At 52.1% G+C, this 22,188-nt stretch overlaps 1 protein-coding gene across 4 annotated transcripts; it reads right to left on the reverse strand.

Moving 5' to 3' along the window:
• Nucleotides 1-2,895: 2,895 nt before the first annotated feature.
• PAQR8 (progestin and adipoQ receptor family member 8) lies at nt 2,896-18,099 on the reverse strand. Of its 4 annotated transcripts, none has more exons than XR_012653293.1 (3): nt 18,039-18,099; nt 7,014-8,566; nt 2,896-4,067 (listed from the first exon to the last, which is right to left on the reverse strand). XR_012653293.1 is itself a non-coding variant. In XM_075048951.1 (2 exons), the coding sequence occupies exon 2, from the start codon at nt 8,510-8,512 to the stop codon at nt 7,454-7,456; it is 1,059 nt and encodes a 352-aa protein (XP_074905052.1). In that variant the 5' UTR covers nt 8,513-8,566; nt 18,039-18,099; the 3' UTR covers nt 2,896-7,453. The 4 variants fall into 4 exon arrangements, 1 of the variants encoding a protein (XP_074905052.1); XR_012653292.1 differs by having other exon boundaries at nt 6,703-8,566; XR_012653291.1 differs by having other exon boundaries at nt 6,568-8,566.
• Nucleotides 18,100-22,188: the final 4,089 nt, after the last annotated feature.

Raw genomic sequence — 22,188 nt, forward strand, 5'->3', positions numbered from 1 at the left:
TTGAAGTACAAATCGTTACCTTCTCTCACATTCTGTCCCCTGTGGCTAGTGACACATGAAATGACCAAAACAAAATGCCTCATTCCTCTGACTTGGAAGCTCTTTTACTTTTTGCATTTGGCTTCATGTGCTTTGGATAGGCCAATTCCCTCTTTTGCTAATAACCGTCTCTGGATTTTCACACATCAAGGATGTGTGCGTGTGTAATATTGGATAATGACAGGCATGTAGTAAATATGTTCCCTAAAACAGTATCACCAAGCAGTTTCTTCTCAGCATACCACATGTCTCTATTTTTGTTTCTAGTTTAAAAAGTTTTCTCCCATTCCTCTCCAGTTTTTACTTTATGGAAACTTTGAACTTTGGCCTAACTCATCTGGGGAAATCCCTGTCACTCACGGAGAGGGTGAGATGTTAGCAAAGTACATCCCTTGCTCAGAAATGCATCTCTTGCAGAGTTGGCTGCACGCCTGCCTGAATGGGAGCATTTTTTCCTAAGCCCGTCCGGAGAGCTAGGGCTGAAGGCTCTGCTTTCGTGGCACTGGAAGCCTCTCTGCGGCCACAGATGAAGACATCTCGCCCTCTGGTGGGTAAAACCACAACAGGACGGAAGCCTTGGTCTGCATGGTATATTCAGAAATAATAATTAAAATTATTAGTGTGGTGGTAATAGAAGGAAAAAGAGCAGATTTTTTAGAGGACTGAAATTCACAGCGAGTGTATAGCCTGGGGGACAGGGTATACATGATCGCACACGATCCTCCTGATAAGGAGGATTTAAACTAGTGATGATGGCAGGGAGAGAGAGAGTTGCCAGCAGCCCTTTCAGGGAGCGATGGTCAAGGTTGATGAGCAGAGGGCCTGGACAGGTGTAACAGAAAGAGATCATAAAATCAACAGAAGCGGGGTCACCTCCAGTGTTTGCATGTAAGCAAGGAAGTGCCTAGAAGGCACCATTATGGAGAAATCCCCCAACCCTTTCTGGGAAATCCGTGTGCTGGGGTGTCTCTCTGAAGTGCATCTAGAGTAATGCAGGCAGCACGGGGACTACGCGTGATGAGTTATAGAGATCTGTGCGCAGCTGCAGGGCTACGATCTTGCTGGGATCAGGATGACGTGATGGGAGGGCTCCCATGGCTTGAGTGTTGCCATGGAGGGATACAGGCTCTTTAGGAAGGACAGGTCAAGAAAACGAGGAGGGGGAGATGCCCTTTATGTGAGAGAACAGGTGAAGTGCGTGGAGCTCTGCCTGGATGATGAGCCAACTGAGAGCTCACAGGTAAGGATTAAAGAGAAGACCAGTATGGGTGACATGGTAGTGGGTGTCTGCTATAGGCTGCCTAAGCAGGAAGAACAAGTGGATGAGGTCTTCTGCAGGCAGACAGGAGCGGTCACTTTGCAGGCCCTGGTCCTTATGGGGGACTTCAGCCACCCTGACATCTGCTGGAGGGACAACATAGCAGGGCATAAGCAATCCAGGCGGTTCCTGGAGTGCAGTGCTGGTAACATCCTCCTCCAAGTGACAGAGGAGCCAACATGGAGAGGTGCTTTGCCGGACATCATACTCACCAACAAGGGCTCACTGGGGATATGAAGGTCAAAGGCAGCCTTGGCTCCAGTGACCGTGAGATGGTGGAGTTCAGGATCCTGAGGGGAGGGAGGAGGGTAAAAAGCAAGCTGGAAAGAAGCTTTGCAGAAAAAGACCTAGGCATCCTGGTGGACACCAGGTTGAACATAAGCCAGCAATGGGCCCTTGAGGCAAAGAAGGCTATCCTGAAGGTATCCTGGGCTGCATTAGACCGAGTATTGCCAGCAGGATGAGGAAGGTGATCCTTCCCCTCTACTCAGCACTGGTGAGGCCAAACTTGGAGTAGTGTGTCCAGTTCTGGGCTCCCCAGTCCAAAAGAGACATGGACATACTGGAGAGAGTCCAAAGAAGGACCCCCAAGATGATGAAGGAACTGGAGCATCTCTCCTATGAGGAAAGGCTGGGAGAGCTGGGACTGTTTTGCCTGGAGAAGAAAAGGCTCAGAGGGGGGATCTTACTAATGTGTATAAAAACCTGACGGGAGGGTGCAAAGAGGACGGAGCCAGGCTCTTTTCAGTGGTGCCCAGTGCCAGGACCAGAGGCCATGGGCATGCACTGAAATGCAGGAGGTTCCCTCTGAACATCAGGAAAAACTTTTTTACTCCGAAGGCGACCGAGCACTGGCACAGGTCACCCAGGGAAATTGTGGAGTCTCCGTCCTTGGAGATCTTCAAAAGCCATCTGGACATGGTCCTGGGCAACCAGCTGCCAGTGGCCCTGCTTGAGCAGGGGACTGGACCAGATGACCTCCAGAGGTCCCTTCCAGCCTCAACCAGTCTGTGATTCTACACAGCAAGAAGAGAAGCTCTAGCCTTATTTCATGTAGGCTCATGTCTAACTGATTGATATCCTTCTGTCCATCAATGATTGTGTCTCTTTGGCTTAATTTTAAGCATGTGCTGAAATGTTTTGCTTAAACAGGCAATTGTATTCACAGCTTGGCCACTGAAGCTGCACTGCTTTGGTGCCAGGCCACCAAATCACTAGATACTCACCTCTGATTGATAGAAATTAAGGAAAACTGGACACCCAAATACTTTTGTGGATGATGAACTTAAAGGCCTCTAATCAGTGTCAGGGCAGCCATTCTGCACCTCCCTTGTAAAAAGGGAATGAAATCACATAGTTACTGTGAAACCTGGAAAGTGCTTTGAGATGCACAGATAAAACCACACCCTATTGTTCATTAGTGTTGTAATTATTATCCACTCTAATGCATCCACTCTATAATTATTATCCACTTTTCTTCCTAATGACTCATAACCTTCAGCAGTTGTGCATTTGGGAATTTCACACCACACCAATCATTTTGCTTTTCCAGATTTCTTTTTTTTCACTAAGATTTTTAAATAATGATCAGTACAGTACAAAGCTTAAAATATTGTCAATGTTTTCAACAATACAAAGTCAGCAGATAGGAGCTGGGAAGGGAATGGTTAATATGTAACACTCACACCCTTCCCTGTTTCCCAGGGAAAAAAAAATACAAACTCTTTTGTACTTCTGTTTAGTAACAAACAGTGCTTAAAAATAACCTTGTCAGTAAAAGATGTCAATTGCAAGGCACATGAGGAACCCGTCCTTGCCTTGTTACACAAATCATTAGGCATAAATACAAGTTTAAGGCACCTCTCTCCATCCTCCCCTTCTGCTCCATACACCAAGCAAATCCTGTCAGTGGGTAGCAGCTGTTAAGAGCAACCATGGACCGGCAGACAGCAAAGAGGCTGCCTTTGAGCCTCAGGTTCCTTCAGGATGAATCCCAAAAAGGAACAGCATAAGGCATGTTGGGATGAATTCTCAGGAGTTGTCCTGTACAGATCCAGGTTGCACGATCTGCAAAAATACTATCTCAGGACCAGAGATTCTTGGGGAAGAGGGTTAGGACCTCGGTCCCTTCAGGATCTTGGATGTGCTCAACCTTTGGTGGTCAGCTCTTCACCAAACCCTGCCACTGGTACACCCCTCGCAGCCGTGCCTCCTTAGAGGAACGCCAGGATGGAAGGAGGCGTGCTCCAAGCAGTGAGCCCAAGGAGAAGGCCCTGAGAGGCTCTCAGACAAGCTGAGCACTTATCACAGCGGCACTTTTACCCTCTCTGGACCCAGCCCTGGTCTCCCCTAGATCAACGGCAGGGCTTTCGGGAGGGCATTGGCAGTCACTTTCCAGTCCCAGCCCGGCTGAGGTGCAGCAGACTGCACGGCATGTGGAGTCTGCCCAGGTAGGCAGCCAGGTGCATAAGGCACAAGGATGAAGTCCGGGATGAGGGAAAGAAATCAGGGCGTTGGAGGAAGAGGAGGAGGATGGAGACAGGGATGAAGGAAGCTCCAGTGTTGGTGAGCCCCTTGTGACACAAGGGTGCATCCTCACAGCAGCAGCAATCTGTATTGAAATTCCCTGCTAAATCAACCCATCATCGTAACCAGGAGGTCAGCTCCAGGTCTTGAGCGCAGGGCCACACGGGGACGTGAGTGGCTTCACCTGAGGGATAACATAAGAATATGTAAAAACACCACCGCTGTCACACAATTGCTCCAGAAGGAGAAGTTTCACTTCTGCCGAACCAGGGAGGAGATGACGTATGACCAGAAATACCTCAGAAGAGCCATGTGGGCACTTCCCCTCCCTGTCCCTGAACTGGATAGCATTACTGTACTCATCCTCCTTTGACAAGGGCAGGACCTGTCATCCGTTTTCAAACCCCTAGAGACGGAAACGCCTGGGTGATCCCTTCCTTTGGTACCAGTATAACGCTAGGTAGCAGCAGAGCAGGTTTGCTATTAGCAGCGATGCCCGCTCCCTCTGTTTTAGCCCAGAAAGGAGCTCTGGACCAGCCTGGTTTACTCCCTTTCCTGCACAGGAGCCCACTGATGCCATCCAGCCAGATCCACACTCAGTGGCTCATTCTGCTTTACCTACCACAAAAGCAAGGCAAATTAGGCTGTTGAGAAAAAGCACTGCTCCCGCTGGAAGTCTTTCCCCAAACTGGGAGGAGACCCACAAGCAAAGCCAGGGAGACCATGGAGGGAGCAGTCCATCAGTGCAACTAAGCTAGTTGAGAAACCAGCTGCTGTGCTGGAGGAACTGCTGCTGGCCTCTGCTCTGGCCCTTCCCTGCAGGCAGCAGTGTTGTCCAAGTGAGCTGGCTGAAAGTTAAAACCAGCAGAAAATTACTGACATTTTTTCAGTAGGATTGGTTTTCTGCTAGTCCATCTCCCGGCACCAGCTCACTTTGTGGTGAGATGAGCTTCTGTGCACTGGAAGTCGTATGAAGAGGTGTAAGTGGGTATGAAGAGGTGTAAGTGGGACCATCCCCACTTGCCACTCCCCTGAGGCAAATTTGCTGTTAGGTCAGCGTGGCTGTACTGTCAAAATACACCGTAGGAAATGAAGTAATTAATTTCTAAGCTGGAGTGGATGTAAACCAGGAGGCCTAGAGTGATGAGAAAGGGTGGACTAGATGACCTCCTGAAGGCTATCCTATGATTTCTTCTCCTGTACTCAAAACTTACTTCCCTTGCCCTTTGTATTTAATTTGTCAATAGGGCCAGGAGTTTCAAATTTGTCCACAAAACACAGGACACAGCAAAGCACCTATTACTAGATCTGTTTTCAGAGACGCTGTTCTCTGGCCCGCCTTGCTCCTCCAGCAGCACAGCACTGTTTCCTTCAGGCTAATCTTGACCCAACTAGGAGGCTCTGCAGATATAAAAGCCAAAGGCAAAGCCTTTCTGGATAATAGATCATGTGCACACACACATACACAGACACACACAAATCTCAATAGTTAAAAAACGTATCAAGTGCAGAAATCAGTGCTTGTCATAACAAATCATATCTCCAACCCTAAACTCTGCCTGCTCAGAACCAGCAATCACAATTCATTGGCCTGCCCTTGGATTCAGTGAGACAAATCTGTGGCTGGAATAGATCCCATGCCTTCCTTGCTTTCAGCAAAGATTTATACCCCCTAGGAATTTGCCAGGTGTCAAGGCACTTGAGGCTGCAGGTCTTGCGCAGTGTATAGCTGGGAGGAGCCGTGCCAGGGTTTACTATGGAAAGCAAGCAGTGGGTCAAACAGTAGGTGTCTAGGCTGCATGGGACCATACCTCTGCGTTGGCTTTTAGCATCCTGTCCTGCAAGTGCTACCAACTTCAGTGCAAGAGTGTGGCTCCATATCTGATATCCCCTCCGAGCAAGCACAGAGGAGACTTATCTAGTGGAGGACACAGTAAACCAACCCTTGCTACACCTTGGACAGGAGTGACCTATGGACATCAAATGTCCCTGACCACTGTCTTGGCTACTCCACGCAGGAATCACCAAGTCTCAAGGACGAACCCATGCCAAGGTTGCATAGGACCCTACTCATGCTGTTACCCTGCTCCTGCCTTTTGCTGTTCTACCTTCATCTAGTGCTGATAAAAACGTGCCAGATTCACAATCCCATTGGTCAGAGAGAAGCAAGCCTGCAGCTTCAAGGTCAGCTCTCCCATGAGGCCTACCAAGCACTGCTTGGTGTCCTGAAAAGCACCACTAAGAGGGGAATAAAGACTGCTTCACTTTCATACCCTTTTGGCCATGACCGTGGCAGGGCTGTTGGAGGCCCAGAGCCTTTCCCGTATCAGACAGGTCACACCCAAGTTACTCTACACTGCGTGGACAGCGTTGGAGGTCAGTAAGACTCTCTAGACAGAATACACAGAGTCAGTCTATGCAGGAATGCATGAACCTGTCACACAAGCGGCCAAAATGATGCAGCCAGTATCAAAAGCATCTCCCCTCCTGGGGCCAGCACCCTGAATGCTGATGGCCTCAGGGGTGCTCAACCTCTGCCACTGTTACTGAGAAAGGCTCAAAACCATCTCCAACCTGACCCAGAGCCCAGCTCCTCAAAGGCAACTAAGCACTTAAAATGGAAGTCAGGAGCCTCTGAAGACCTGTCTTGTAGGCTACCGAACAGCCATCAGCACTGCCACTACCTTAGGTCAAATTCAGACTGCTGGGAAAGACCGAATCTCCTGTTAGTAATCCTTGGGACAGCCTGACTCCTTGGTTTTCATCAGCAGCTCCACTGCAGATGGTGCAGTCATACAGAAAGAAAAGATGGAGCTGACCTAACGTCTCCACCTGTGCTGGACCCACACCAGTTCACCGGCAGACACAGGGCTCAGGTTCAGACCCAGTTCATCCTAGCGGACCCCAGGTCAGGCCTAAGTCTCCAAACATGCTTCGCCAAAGCCACCTCAGCAACCTGGCATCGAGATACTTGACAAGGGGACCGCAGAGAGAACCTGGCTCAGCCCCCCTGCAGCAGGAAAAGGATTATACCAGCCACTGTGCCACACACGGCCTTGCAGCTGAATCCTAGAAATGTAGACTCCTCCTGAAACCTTGCTACTGCCTTTGATAGTTACAGGTCTCTCACAGATAGCGGAGATGGCAAAACCCAGGGAGGTCATCACATCCAGCTGTGGTCCTCGTGGTGCATTCTCCACCGCGTCGTGAGCCCTGGCAGACCCTTCTACAGTCTCACGGCCTTCAGGCTGCCCTCCCTGACGTTCAGCAAGGTATCACCCACAGGTTTACCGGAATGAACAAGAAACCAGGAAACCTCTGCCTATTCCAGCATCCTTGGTTAAGTGACTTGTTCTGGCTTAAAACACTCCATGTCCCCCTGGATGGCAAAAGGCAGTCCCTGCTGTGAAAATGCATCCAGCATGAAGCCTCCAGCCCTCCACCTGAGTCCAGGGTCCCGGTTAGTCACAGCATGTTAGGCAAATAAGACAGTTATGTCTCTAACGTGTTATGCCCCTTTTCTTGATTTTCACCACCCCGGTGATGTCATGCCCGTCACGTTCGTGACTCTCAGGAGTCCTTTTTAGCCAGGCTGGCCTTGATCCTGCATCGCAGGATGTAAGCTGTGATGGCACTACAAGCCACCAGGCCAAAAAAAGAGATGCAGGAGAGATAAACGGAGAAAGGCCCGTGTCTCTTCAGGAAAATCTCCTGCCTGTTCTTGTAATCCAAAAGAATGGCCTCCAGCTGCGATAGGGTGCAGATGGCCAGGAAGGTGTGGAAGATCTGGTGGGCATGGCCAACGATATCGCAGGAGCCAGGGAAGTACTTCTCAGGGACTGGGCAGGAGAAGAAATAAGCACTGATAAGGAAAAACAGTATCTGGTACGTGTGGTACCAAGCAGCATCTTCCTCACAGCCCCCCAGGTGACACACAACCACCCGGTGAGCGACAGGACTGATATCCAAGATGAATGCCAGCCCAGCTGGGATCACCTGGCACATCTTCCTCATGATGGGGTAAGGCCGTCGGTACCGATATTTCGCATAGCAGCAGCCGGCACAAGACAGCCAGCCACAGAAAGCAGCTGCCGGCAGGAAGAAAAGCCAGAACTTGTCATACCAGGCTTGGTCAGAGCTGTAGTAGAAGTGAGCCAGGGCACTACCGTACTGGTAGATGCTGACTCCGACGTAGTCCACAAAGTAGAAGGTGTAGTGGTACAGCTCCGATTTGGACTGCAGTAGGTGGGCCAAGAGGCTGCAGGTCAGGTAGGTGACAGAGGAGAGGACAAAGATGAGCAAAGGCAAGGACCACGCGTCCACGGGTAACTGCTCAGCCTCCACAAACGTCTTGAATCTCAGCAGCACAGCCAGCGCCGCCAGGAGATGAGTCCATACGTTGACCACCTCGTTGTGCTTCTGGAAGAGGCTAAGGAAGTAGTACCGCCAGTCCTGGCCGGTGGGACGGTACCCGGTGTGGATGTACGGCTCACGGAAGAGCTGCGGCACCTCGCACTCTTTGACCGTGCAAGGCATTTTGGGGAAGCCATCCTCCAGCAGCCTGGGGAGACGGCTGAGGTGCTGCCCGCTGAGGGACAGCGTGCTGATCCGCTCCAGGATGGCTGTCATCTCGCTGCGTGCGGCAGCTTTGAGCCTGGCTCTGGGGAACGTCGCCTTCGTGCCCTGCAGGGAGGGGAAAAAGAAGAAAAGTTAACGGTGATTTATCGGGGAGAAGAGTGTGCTGCCATTCCTGGGTGGGATAAGCCATGGCGCTATCGAGACGCTGGCCCTGCTCTTAGGGGAAAGGGGCTTTTCTTGACTCGGCAGACCTAAATTCAGCATGAAGAAGGATGGCACAGCCCTGGCCCTGCAGTTCAGCCTATGTCAGATGGGCACAGCAATGTCACAAGCCTGCCCTTTGTCCTCGCTTCCTCGGGCACCCGGCTCCAAGCATGTTCAGAAGTAGCGAGGAGCTGCCAGTTACGGGCTGCAAGAAGCAGTTAGATGTCAAGAAAGCACCTGATGATTGTGGAGGGGATTTTTCACCCCCTTCCTCAGAACAAACTGCTCAGGAACAAAATTAGGGTGTGATTAGTCACCTAAGGGATAACCTGCCTTTCTGCACCTGAGTAAAGAGGGTCCCAACCAAATCATGGAGGTTGCAAATAAACTCAGCTTCCCTGCCACACAACTTGCACATGGCTTGCACACCTGGGGCTGCTGTAGTGAATACGGCAGAGGGAGAAGGGGAGAAGTCCACAGTGCCAAACCTGCAGCCCTCATCCCTCCATGTGTAAGAAGCAGCAGGACTGGGAGGCGATGGAGAAACGAGAGGCTCTGCATCAGAGCTGGCTGCGGTTTGGGTATAGCATCGAAGCCTTGGGAGCATCCACGGAGCCATGCTGAAGGGCTGCCAGACGAGATGTGCCTGGATACTCAGAGCAGCCAAACCCCAGTGCTGAACACTCCTTTGCCCGCTCTGCTCCTTGGCAACCTCCAGAGTTGCTAAGCTCTGGCGAGAAAGATTCAGATTCAGGGCACAGCAGGATCCTAATGTCTGGAAACTACTTCTCAGCACTGAATTAATTCCTGCTACCCTCTGTTTCCCTTCCACCCTATGTATTTCTCTTCCCTGCTGGTGTTTATGCCACACAAAATAGAGGAGAACTTATCATCACACAGATGCCCATGCTTAAACTGAAATTGCAGCTGATGGAGCCCCACCGGACCCTGCAGGGCTGCGGTTACTCCTGTGCAGCCAACACATACACATTTGCGGGAGTGGGGCCTGATTCCTAAGCTTATATGCACCCAACCAGAGCTGCAGTGGATGGAGATGGCCAAAAAAAGTAAATGCAAGTAAGTATTTTGCTTGAGTGTGGGAAATGGCGTATTTTTCTTCTGTTGCATCAGATACCAGCTGCTGCCAGAAGTGAGACAGAGGAATAGTTTGCGCGGGCACATGATAGGAGACCCATGCTGGGATGATGATACAGAGGACAGGACAGTGTTAAACACCAAGAGAGAGCGAAAGCAGGGAGGTGGGACCTGTCGAACAGTCCCAGGGCGAGACAGCACAAAGAGCAAAGTTAGAGCAGACTCTGAACCAGGCTGCAAATCCCACTTCCTCTCGCAACCCAAAGCCTCTGATAACAGACAAAATATTTTCATGTTGCTTCTGTATTCTAGCAGATGGGGGTTGTCATAATGAAATTGCATTTTCCAGCCCATTCTCTCTCTCCCTACGCTTTCAAGGCTTTCTTCCTCAGGACCTCTCAGGGCTGTTTTTTTTTTTTTCCTTGTTGGCCACAGGGGAATCTGGCTGCTGAGTTCGATGGAGCTGCCTTAGCCACAGAAAGCAAAATGGTCCCTGCAAATGGTATTTTAGTTTCACAGATGCATAAGACTGAAGAGAGCACCCTTGCTGGGGGGTTTGATGTTGTGCATGTTCGCAAAGACTGTTTCTCTCCTAAGGGTCTGCGGGGTTCAGATCTGTGATGGGACACACAGTTCATTCAGCAGCTTGTGTATCCCTGTGGGGATACATGCCAAAATTTAGGGAAGCAAGGCAAATTTTGACTCTGGGGCACTCCTATGAGGGAATGGTGTGACAAAGAGGCAACGCTCCCTCTTCCCAGTTCTAATGTAAAGCCAGTCTATTCTGGCTCCTTGTAGCCGATGGAGAAAGGAAGGCTCATTCACCCAACTTACTCCAGACCTCAGCTTCAGGATAAGGGAAAACTCAAGCAAAGAGACCATCCCCGGCTATGCAGCACTGTAGTACTCACCCTCTATTGCCCTGTATCTCCTTTGGATGATCTGGCCAGAAATTGGCTGCAGGCTGAGCACACTGGGGCGGAAAAGACAGGGAAATTTTATGGATTTGTCTATACTAAGACAGTGTTTGATTTACTAGTCTAGATGCACAGACAAGAGCTCCCTTCCCACGCCGACTGCATCGCCTTCACTGCAGCACCAAGACAGCCTCTGCTGTCTCCAGCTGATGACGTCCAGCCCTTATGCACAGGTTTTGCCCTGTGCAGAGGTGTGAGTACAGACTCTGAAGCACTTTGTGTGTCCTAAGCTCCTCTGCCCTGTCCGTTTCCCTGCCATAATGTGTTTTACACCTCTTCCAGCATTTGCTGTGATATAACCCAAGTAAGAGGACTTGGACCCCTGCTCATCATCTCCCAGCTTCCCTTTAACTAAGCATGGTTCGAGGATTTGGGTTCACTACAGGGGGCTCAGTGCTGAATCTTCATCCCAGTTCATCCCAGCAGGATGCTGGAAAACCCTCCAAAAAGGTATTTAGGCACTGATATTGGAGATGGGGATCACGGTGGCAAGGCACAAGGAGAAAGGGCATGCTGAAGCTCCCCACCTCTTGGAGAACACAGACTAATGCTAGCATGGACCCCAGGACATCAGGAACTGAAAAACGGCTCAGATACGGCGCAGACTGGTCAGGTAAGCTGCACAGGAGCAGGGTCGGAGCGCTCATCTCCTGCAGAGAGGCAGCAATACGCTGAAACCTGCCCGTAAAGAGCAAAGGCAACCAGAAGACACACGGGAAGACAGCAATCAAGCCTGGGCGTACTGATGCATGCCAACGTGAGGGGCACATCGCCCCTTCCACCGTCCGTGGCCTGCCTGCTTTGCATGCTGACAAGGATACGAGAGAGACAGGCAGCTTCTGTACCAGGCACAGGCTGGCTCCGGCTTGTACGGTGTGTGCTAGCGCCAGGATTTTGCCACGGTCTCTCATCCCGAGAGCTCAGTGTATACAGCGAGCATCGCCTTTGAGCAGAGCTGGGGAGAGGTTAGATGCTGCAGATCTCCTTGACAGCAGCTACCAGGCAGGCTTTCATAGCTGGAAAATGCCAGTTTTTAACAGGCCGAGGGAGGGTCAGAGATTTTCAGAGTAATAGTCTGAAATCGCAAGAAATACATCTGATACTCAGATAAACAGCACGAAATCAGGAACCTGGTAGACTGCTTATTTTAAACCGAACTTGTGACATTAACGAGTGAGAACAAGTTGGCAATTTCCAGCGATCATGTGATGGACAAAGCGACAAGCAATTAACGTTAGAAAAGAGAGAGAAAGGAAAAAAAGAAAAAAACCCAACCCAGAAACCCAAGGTCAGCACTGGCTGTTTCACTTTCACAGAGCCCCTATTCTTTTCCCTTCACGGGGGCGTAGGAGCGGCTGAAAGCCACATTCATCAGCAGGGCGTCTCGTTGAGATTCTGTCCTCACCCCCCCATCTCCGGGGGATTCAGTTATTTTGGCTGCTCCCAATTAACGGCAACCAAGTATCGTTTGTTCGGGGAGGGAGCTGCAAGGCGAGAAGGAGAGAGTGGATGATGGCCAGGCTGTATCATTACAGCCACAATAAGAACCGCAGCACAGGAGGAGAACGATCCCGTTCCAATTTTTCTCTCCCTTTTGAAGAGAGTAATTGGAAACCCGAGCTTTTCCCAGCTCTTTTGCTTTTTGGTCACAGTCTGATGGAGGGGTTTGAATGAGAAAATTTCCTACAGAGTACAGTTGATTTTCCCACCGGTCTGGCCTCAGCATTAACTGTCTGGGACTGAGGCTGTACCAATGTGATGTATTTGCTCGCACGCTCGTATTCAGGCATTAGAGGTTTACGCAGCCTTCCAGAAAGGCAGTAATTCCTGGTAAACAAAGAAGAGAGGACCAGGGAACTCAGCTGTGGGGAAGTCTTTAATAAATGCATTGCATTTAAAATAGAAAAAAAGTGGTTGTGGGCAGCGTGAAAATAACAGCAGTGATCGTGCAGCAGTAGGCAACAGACTGGTTTTGAGAGCTGCAGGTGATTCCTGAATTCCTGTCTTCTGGGAGCTGAGTAAAAGTCCCTGGAGGGACTCCAGGTCATTTTGAAGCCTGGGGTTTTATTCTGACCCCTTCCTAAATGGGGTTAACTTTGGTGTCACAGCTCCTACAGCACCAGGATGGCAGAGAGCAGCTCAGTTTGCCTCTCCAGCGCTGGGAGAGGCTGCACCCAGCTCAGATGCAGCAGATAAGCCCCAACCCACAGCCTGCTGCCTGCAGGCTGGTCCTCCCTGAGCACAAACATCTCCTCCTGTAACTAAACCACTTGTGGAGGGCTCGGGGGCAAACTCTGAAAGACCAGCTTGGGAGCACAGTGCCAGCCTCTCCATCCCATTCTGCCCGGTGTTTTGGAAAGGCTCCACCAGAGATGAGAAACTAAGAGACCACGTACCGGCTCATCGCAGCAATTCCTGCATAGCCTTGGTACTATCTGCTTCCTTCTGCCATACGTTTAGGTGCTAACCTTCCTCCTAACTGCAACGGACACACACAGTGCTCAGAGCCCCTCGCAGGGAGTTATTGGGATTTACAGGGGTGTCGCAGAGGTCAGAAACTGGAAGAGGTGGCATTTGATGGTTTGTGCCAGGAATGAGCCCTGCCCAAACAAGCAGCTGGGTACGAAGGACTGATTTACACTCCAGCTTCCAAGAAGTGGAAATCCCCACAACCAGAGAGGGGTCAGGTGCTCGGGACTTCTCTAAGTTGGGCTTCCACCTCCCCATCTATTAAATGGGGCTACCAGTCCTCATCTGCGTAATGAGAACTAGATATTGTGCTCTTAATGCACCGCTGTAATGCACCAGGCAGTGCTGGGACTATTGAACAGTGCATTGCACAGAATATTTTATTTCCCTTGACACGCTTATGTACCCAGTTACATCTACATCAGCCCAATGGATGCATGACAAGCAGTCATGCAACAGGGATTCTGCATGGGTGAGGATGCTCTGGAAGGTAAAAGGTGATGTGATTTACTGGAGACATTGAAGGGCAAGCCTTAAAATAACCTTATCTGTTAAGAAAAGGGGTCAAAGTAACCTTGTGGAAAATTTCAAATAAAAGAAAGAGGCTCAGATTCTGCCTTTCCGTATATACCTATACACACACACAGAGCGCGTAGCTAAAGCAGGGTTTGTCCAAGCATGTATTAATCAGGAAACGAACGTCTCGTGATGCTGGGAGATGAGCCATTAAAGCCGGCAGGAGATGGCAGGATCCCCCACAGAAGCCATGGCAGTGTCAGCTCCAGCTCCCCCGCGATTTCTGGCCTGGAAGCAAGCCGGGCCAGCAGCCAGCTCAGCCGTGCTGAGCAGCAAGTGCCTCTTGACATGGGTTCGGCGTTGCCTGCAAGTTGGGACGGGTCCAGGGGATGAGAGCAGCGAAGCCGGTGCGATGAACGCCGTGCTCGGAGCGGACAGAGCAAAACAAAGCTGCTGGCAAATAACCGTGTCCCTGCAGCAAAGCTGGGGGGGAATCCACGGCATCCCACCGAGGAGGGGGAGTCCCCGAGGTCCTGCAGTGTTTTGGGGGGGGGGCAAAGTGAGGCAGTGGAAATCCAAAGTTAGGAAGCCGAAGACTTGACGAGGCTGCTGGTTATACCGCGAGAGTCTAAACCTTGAGCTAAACATCACTGGGTCCTTGGTTCTGAGACCAGCTGGGCGGGCTTGGATGCTCCCATGCTGCGACACCGTTGAAATGGGTGCCCACATGTAAACTGTCTGCCAGGAACAACTCCTGGACCGTGCTAACTCCCAAACCATGCCAGGGAATGGTGTGGGTCACCACAGCACATTTCTGATTTGCTGTGATAAACACAGCTGCAGATTCTTCGTGCCTAATGATGGTTAAAACTTGGTGATGCTACTGATAACACCACCAATACACTCAATGTGTGAAAAAAGAAACCCATCTGCAGCATCAGGCAGATGCAAAAATGTTAATGTTCATTATTTCTACCCACAGACCCTGGCTGAGAAGTATCTCCTCTAGAAAATCCATCCCTCCCCTATCAAAAATTGCACAAGACCGAGGCAATTTTCCGCAGCTTTTCTTCCTGATCTCACTAATCCTTTGCCATTTGCTCTTTCCAGAGCTGCTCACCACTTTCTTTTCCCACACACAACTAACACAGCCCCCAACAGTTTGGGGCTCGATTTCGGGTGGGCGCGAGATCCCTGGGTGGAGCACCCATGCTTACAGGCTTTGAGTACACCAGTAATCAAACAAGACCAGGACACAGACCCAATCCATGACCTGCTGCCGTCAGGTTGCTGAAGTGTTTGCACACTCCCGAGCATGATTTTGGTCCGGCCACCCACGCTGGTCCCTGCCTGCTGTATTCAGTCGTGCAGGGACCACCGATGGAGTGGGACAACCGACCTGTTTCAAATGCCAAAGCTGGAATTCTGCCAGGGAAGTGCCTGGGTTTCTTCCCCCCCAATTGACTGAAAAAGGAGCCCGCTGCATCCCGCTTTCACCTCCTAAATTTCCTCCCGCGAGGTCCGTGGGATACGGTATCCTTCCCTTCCATCCCCGAGTAGCTGGATGCACACCCTGTGAGCACGGCATTTCTGCAGCCAGTTTGCCTACGGAAGAGGTCACTGCCAGGACCCTTTCCTAAAGCCACAGGCCCAGCACCTGCTGATGGGACAAATCTTTCAGCGCAGATCTGCTGGAGACGGGAACTCCTGCTAGCACGGGGAGAGACCTCAACGAGCCCGCAAATCCCTCCCTGCTCAGATCTATCTGCTGATGGGACAACCCAGGACCTGTCTGCCTGCAGGCAGAGCAACCAAACCAAGCTGGCCGTGTGCTGTTTGGGGATCCGGACCGTTGCCAAAAGATCTCCCAGAGCCTACGGGCTGAGGCTGCTTAGCTTTGCTGTCGTCCACAAAAGCCTCTTCCACAAAAACATTTTTTTTTAAGGTTGCGGATTTTAGAGCTTCGGTCATTAGACAAAAATGTATATAAATCATGCGCACCGCCGCTGCTGCGGGCAGAGAGCAGGCTGCCAGGGAGAGACTGCAGCTCCGTGCCAACCCCCTGGAGCTGCGAGCTTTCCTCTTCCCTACACTAAAAGTCTTTGTCCCCATCTGGGACCTCCTCCCATTTAACCCCGTGGCCTTTCCCAGCGAGCTTCTAGGTTTGCAATGACAGCTACGAAGCCCCGAGCAAGGGCCAGCAAAGACCAGACGGCAGATTCCCCCCCAAACAAGGGATGCGGGCTCTGCTGCGGCCACATGCTTACATCCCTACTCGATCCCAAGGATCCACTGGGGAATAAAAAAGCAACCGGCAGCAAGCCTCCACTTGCTTACTGCCTGTGCCTGAAGGATGGAGGACGTAAGATATGGCCGCGTATGTACAGCTGCAGACCAAACACGCAGCCTCCAAGGACCCTTCCTGGGAATTTATTCCTCTGGAAGAATTTCTTCAGCATAAATGGATACTGCAATCGAAAGGCCACTGGCCTGACCCCAGGAACCGGGGTTATCGCATACACTAGCAGCTAAAAATTAAGCTGGTGCATGACTCAAGACGTGCAAGTAGCTGCAAGTGCACGCACGTGACCGGCGACGGCAGCTCCCCTGTCCTCAGCCTCTGCCCGCGCTGCCGGCACGTCGCCCACGCCGGCCATCCCTCCCCGCGTCCCGAGGGACACAACCCTCTCCTGGGACAGAGGCTCCGGCCACAGCTTCAGTGGAAATAAAGAAAAGCGATGATGCCCAGAGAAAAAAAGAAAATCCTGCAGCCAGCAGGGCTGTTAAACCCCACACCTTTACCAGCTGAACGGGAGGAAATGTGTAACGGCTTGCGGTTTGGCCCGACGAGCCCGTGGGTTTCTAGGAATTGTTTGCAACACATATCACCCTCCCGCACCCCGACCCGAAGGGAGGAGCACGGTCTGCCGGTATAATTCACGGCCACCCATCCCCTCCCTGCCCCGGCAGAGAGCAAAACCAGATTTCAGACCCTCTGGATTTCACTCCGGCGCAGCACTGCGTACGGGCTTCATCCTTTTTCATCACCTTTTCACGACTTCCCTCTTTTTCCAGGGCGGCATCACACGCATCCTCATCCTAACCCCTCGCCCGGACCCCCCGTGGCTGAGAATCCCCCCGACTAACCCCACCTAAAGCACGCCGGGGCATTTCCCGGCTCTGAAGCGATGACCCCCGCAGCATCCGACAACAAAACGCACATCTCCATCCCGCGGCGCAGTAAAAAGCCGTGTGCTCCAGCCAAAGCAGCCTGGAGATGAACCGCTGGAGCTGGACAGTTATTAAACGAGCGTTGGGTGCGGGACCACCGGTCCTGCGTACCCAGTTGATCCCACCCCAGCACAGCTACTGGGAGGCTCCGTACCCAACCCAGCTCATGCTGGAGATGAGTCGGTTTGACCCCGAGCAAACGACTGTTAAATGTTTACCCAATTTTGATATATATCTATATTTTTGTCGATGAAAACCAGAGCGGTTCAAGACTGCCTGCAATTTTTTTTTTTTTCCCCTCCAAAAAAGTGAGATGCTCGTTGGCGTTTTCAGGAAAAATCCAGATGGGAAATGGGAGGAATATGACTGCCAATCCCCGAAGCACCCTGGAGGAGAGAAGCAGGGAACGACCCTTCATCGACCCTTCCGAGCCCCGAGCTGGAGCTACGGGCAGGTAGCGGCTCCAAAGCAAACGATGGGAGCCGGTTCTTCACCGGTTCTTCGCCCAGCTCACGGCTAAATTCTGCCCGTCTCCTTCCCACGGCCTCCAGAACACCCCACGGGTCAAAATCACGCGAGGAAAATCCCCCCCCGTGGCTGTTAAACACGGAGGAGAATGATGCCCACCTCTCTCCTTCAGGAAGCCCTTGAGATACCGGTCACAGGGCCTTGGGGAGGGGGGGGGTTTATGGCACGAGTGACTTTGTCCCCACGCACTCCTCCCCTCCTCAACGCTCTTCCCCCGGCCGCAAGACCCATCCCGGCTCCTCGGTTGTGCGTGGGGGCTCGGGGTGCCCCCCCCCCCGCCCCGCCCCTCGGGGTCCACGCGTGTTTTACCCACCCTGGGGATGGGGTTTCCCGTGTACCCGTCCCCCGCGGGGAAGGATGCTCCTGCCGCGGCGGGGATGCGGAGCGGTGCAAGGGAGCCGCGGTACCCACGCGGGGAACACCGGAGCTCGGGAAACAGAAAGCCCCGTACCGGATCCCGCACGGGGACCCTCGGTGGGGTCTCCCCCCCGGGTGTGGGAGGGGGAAAGGAGCTTCCCGCGGGGAGGGGACCGCCGCCTGCTCCCGCCCGCACTCACCGCCCGTCTCCGTCCCCGCCGCCGCCACCGACTCCCGCGGCCGCCGCCGCCCCCGGCAGCGCCGCCGCCACCGGGCGTCCCCGCGCATGCGCGCCCCGCCCCGGGGTGGCCCCGCGGCCCGAGCCCAGCCGAACCCAGCCGAGTCCAGCCGAACCCAGCCGAGTCCAGCCGAGCCCAGCCGACCCGAGCCCAGCCGACCCGAGCCCAGCCGAGTCTAGCCGAGCCCAGCCGAGTCCAGCCGAACCCAGCCGACCCGAGTCCAGCCGAGCCCAGCCGAGTCCAGCCGAACCCAGCCGAGTCCAGCCGAACCCAGCCGACCCGAGTCCAGCCGAGTCCAGCCGAGCCCAGCCGAGTCCAGCCGAGCCCAGCTCAGGCAACCTGAACTGGAAAAAGCGAGGCTCAAACTGGTGGGCGAGCCCACGCCCCGTCACCCCCGGTGGTGTCTGTGGAGCAGGAGAGCTGGAAAGGGGAGGAAGACACCGGGAGAGGGATATAAAGTCACCACAGGGCGGTTGGGGTGGGCAGGGACCTCTGGAGGTGAGCTGGGCCACCAGCCCGGCCCAAGCTGGGCCACCCAGAGCCGGTTGCCCGGTCGGCTATTGAAGATCTCCAAGGATGGAGAGCACCTGGATGGGAGATTCGTGGTTTACAGCTGTGACCATGAGGACAAATAAAAAATAAAATTCCTAGTGGTGTCAAATAAAAAAATTCCTAGTCCCGAGAGCTGGTTTTATGCTGACCCCAAGCTGACCCGAGTGGAGGTAAGAAAATGAGGGAAAAGGGAGGAAAAATAAAAGTGCTGCTGCTGACTGCCCAGTTCCTGGGCTCGCATGTGGGGCAAAACTCTTCATTTTGCTGCTGTGGACATGGAAGCATGGAGGAGAGGACGATTTTCCCCAGGGTTTGCAGCCTAAAGACAGTATGGCCTTGAGCCAACCACTGGGGCAGCGAGGTTTACGCCGTAAAAACAGCACCAAAATCTCTGGGCTCCAGAAAAGAAGCATTTGCACCCAAATGGCCTTTCAGGAGTGGTCTCCGGGCCCTTCAACTGTGCCTGGGAAATGTCTGGGAGAGGCTTATGTAGCCTGGACCGGACTCTGCCAAAACCACGGCGATCGCTTCAGCTGTAAAGTCACCACGATCCCATGAGCGGGTTAATTTATGAGTACAGAGTACCTGTTTCCCCTCTTCCACCTCCATGTCAGCTTGTTTATGCGGGTTTTGCTTCTCCAGCCTGTCGGGACTGTTATTTTTTGATGGGTTTACTAGGGAAACAGATGGACTGTTTGTTCTGCAGGGAGAGGATGGCAGGAGAGGCAGCCCAGGAACAGGACTTTCCGGCTCAGATAAGATCACTCCAGCCTGGGTGAAGCTTTGGCACATCCCGGCACCCATCTGCCAGCACGCGGGAGAGCCAGCGCTCCCGAAGTGAGGAGGGGAAACCTGCAGGGTGAAGAAGGTGGGCAGGGGACCTCCATTTTTCCTGTTATCTCGCTCAAGGATCTGGATGGGGTATGATCAGCAGCTCCCCACCCCCTCAGTGACATCTTGCACTCATTTGACACCTCTCTAAGACATCTCCCCCTGTAAGACCCATAATACGGCTTCATCATCCTCCTCCAGTCCTTCAACTGGGAGGTGATTCTCCCCCTCTACTCCATTCTCATGAGTTCTGACCTGGAGTTCTCTGTTCAGCTCTGGGGCCCCCAACATAAGAAGGACATGGACCTGCTCAAGAGGGTCCTGAGGAGGCCACGGAAAAGATCGGGGGGCTGGAGCACCTCCCCTGTGTGGACAGGCTGAGAGAGTTGGGGTTGTTCAGCCTGGAGAAGAGAAGGCTCCAGAAAGACTTTATAGCAGCCTGCCAGTACCTAAAGGGGGCCGACAGGAAAGCCAGAGAGGGACTTTCTACAAGGGCATGTAGTGATAGGACAAGGGGTAATGGCTTTAAACAGAAAGAGGGTAGATTTAGGTTAGATATTAGGAAGAAATTCTTTACTGTGAGGGTGGTGAGGGACTGGAACAGGTTGCCCAGAGAAGTTGTAGATGCCCCATCCCTGGCAGTGTCCAAGGTCAGGTTGGATGGGGCTTTGAGCAACCTGGTCTAGTGGAAGGTGTCCCTGCCCATGGCAGGGGGGTTGGAACTAGACGACCTTTAAGGTCCCTTCCAACCCAAACCATGCTATGATTCTATGAAATCTCCAGGGATGCTCCGCGGCTGTGAGATGGAGGTCATGGCATGGCTTTTCCTCTTCCACCCGTCTTTCCATCATTGCTTACGTGGGAGAAGTGGGAACACTTGGCTGAGTGCTGGCGATGGCCATGGCAAGGCTGGAGATGAGGTGGGAAGAAAAATACAACCCAAGCAGAAGGGGTTGGTGGGGTGGGACATCCCTGGTGCAACATGCACATTGCAACGCTGCTGGGTTGACTGACCTTCTTCTCTGCCCTGATGAAGGCTTTTTCTCCCATTTATGTTCGTGGCACACCCTGGGGCAGACTTGAGAAAAGCAAAGGGCAGCTCCGTACGGGGATAACTGCTCTCCTGGGTGGGTGCTGACAGCTTGTTTGGCACATCAAGCTTGGTGGATGCTGCACAGTGAGACCGTTTTGATCGCTAACTCCATGACCTGCTCTCAAGTGACCAGTACCTGCCAACCCATGCTCTGTACTTCATCTCAGACTCATCCTGCTGCACTGCAGTCCCTGTTACTCCCTATCTTTGACATTTTACACCCTGAAATGAATCACCCTGTTCCCTTCAAGGCATAACCCAGGTGTGGTTGTGTTTGCCCAGGAGATCGGTCTCAGCAGAGAGTTAAGACTAGGTTGTACCAGGCTGGGCTCGCCCTACCCTTCACAATCATCTGATACGATCCAGGCAGGCTTTGTGCCCTCAAACATATCCTGCATACTGTAATTCCCCACCCAAATATACATCATAGAATCACGGAATCACAGAATCATAGAATGGTTTGGGTTGCAAGGGTCATTTGAAGGTCATCTAGTCCAACCCCGCTGCCATAAGCAGGGACATCTTCAACTAGATCAGGTTGCTGACAGCCCCATCCAACCTGACCTTGAATGTTTTTGGGGATGGGGCATCGACCACCTCTCTGGGCAACTTGGGCCAGTGTCACCACCCTCAACATAAAAAATTTCTTTCTTATATCTAGTCCGATTCTACCCTCTTTCAGTTTAAAGCCATTACCCCTTGTCCTATTGCAACAGACCCTACTAAAAAGTCTGTCCCCATCTTTCTTATAGGCCGCCTTTAAGTACTGAAAGGCCACAATAAGGTCTTCCCGGAGCCTTCTCCAGGCTGAACAACCCCAGCTCTCTCAGACTGTCCTCATAGGAGAGGTGCTCCAGCCCTTGGATCATTTTTGTGGCCTCCTCTGGACTCGTTCTAACAGGTCCATGTCCTACTTGCATTGGGGGCTCCAGAGCTGGACATAGAGGTGCAGGCTTACCTCCCTCGACCTTCTGGCCATATACATCCTCCCCATCATGCAACACAAACCCTGTTCTTGCAGACTGCAAACCATTCGTCCCATTATTTTGCGTGCTTTGAATGATCACTCAAAAAGAAGAGCTTGTTTTGGGGATCGGGGCCTCTCTTCACCAAGATGCACCCAAACGCACCATGTCCAGACTGTTTTGCTCAGGAGGAACATAGCAGCTTTGCAGTAAAGACAACTGAGATATCCGAATGGGATACAGAAAGCAGGTCAAGTCACCTTCTCCCTGTATTTGCTTGTGATAAAGAATATTGACTTGTTGTTGTCATAACTGGGTAAAAGAGGCTTTTTCTGTACCATGCATTGCTGTCTATTGAGCTGCTTTCCACTGGACAAGAAAGGATGCTCATGGTTTGGCAAGTTTTAGAAAAGATTGTAATACTAAGGATGGCAAAAAAAAAAAGTCAGTTTTGGAGAGGTTATAAACCTTCTTGCTTCAAAACAAAATCTCCAGCTAACAGGGCTCAGGAGGGAAGTTTCTTTGTGATCCATAACTTATGCAGGGGTTTCTTTTATCTTCTGTAATAAGACACACTGGTGAGTTTCAAGGTGCTGGGTTTGTGCAATTGTTTTGAATCCTGCTTGCTTTTTATTTCTAATAATTCAGAAAAAAACCAGCCCTAAAAGCT

The sequence above is a fragment of the Buteo buteo genome, chromosome 17, assembly GCF_964188355.1.
Source record: "Buteo buteo chromosome 17, bButBut1.hap1.1, whole genome shotgun sequence".
NCBI classification, from domain to species: Eukaryota; Metazoa; Chordata; class Aves; order Accipitriformes; family Accipitridae; genus Buteo; species Buteo buteo.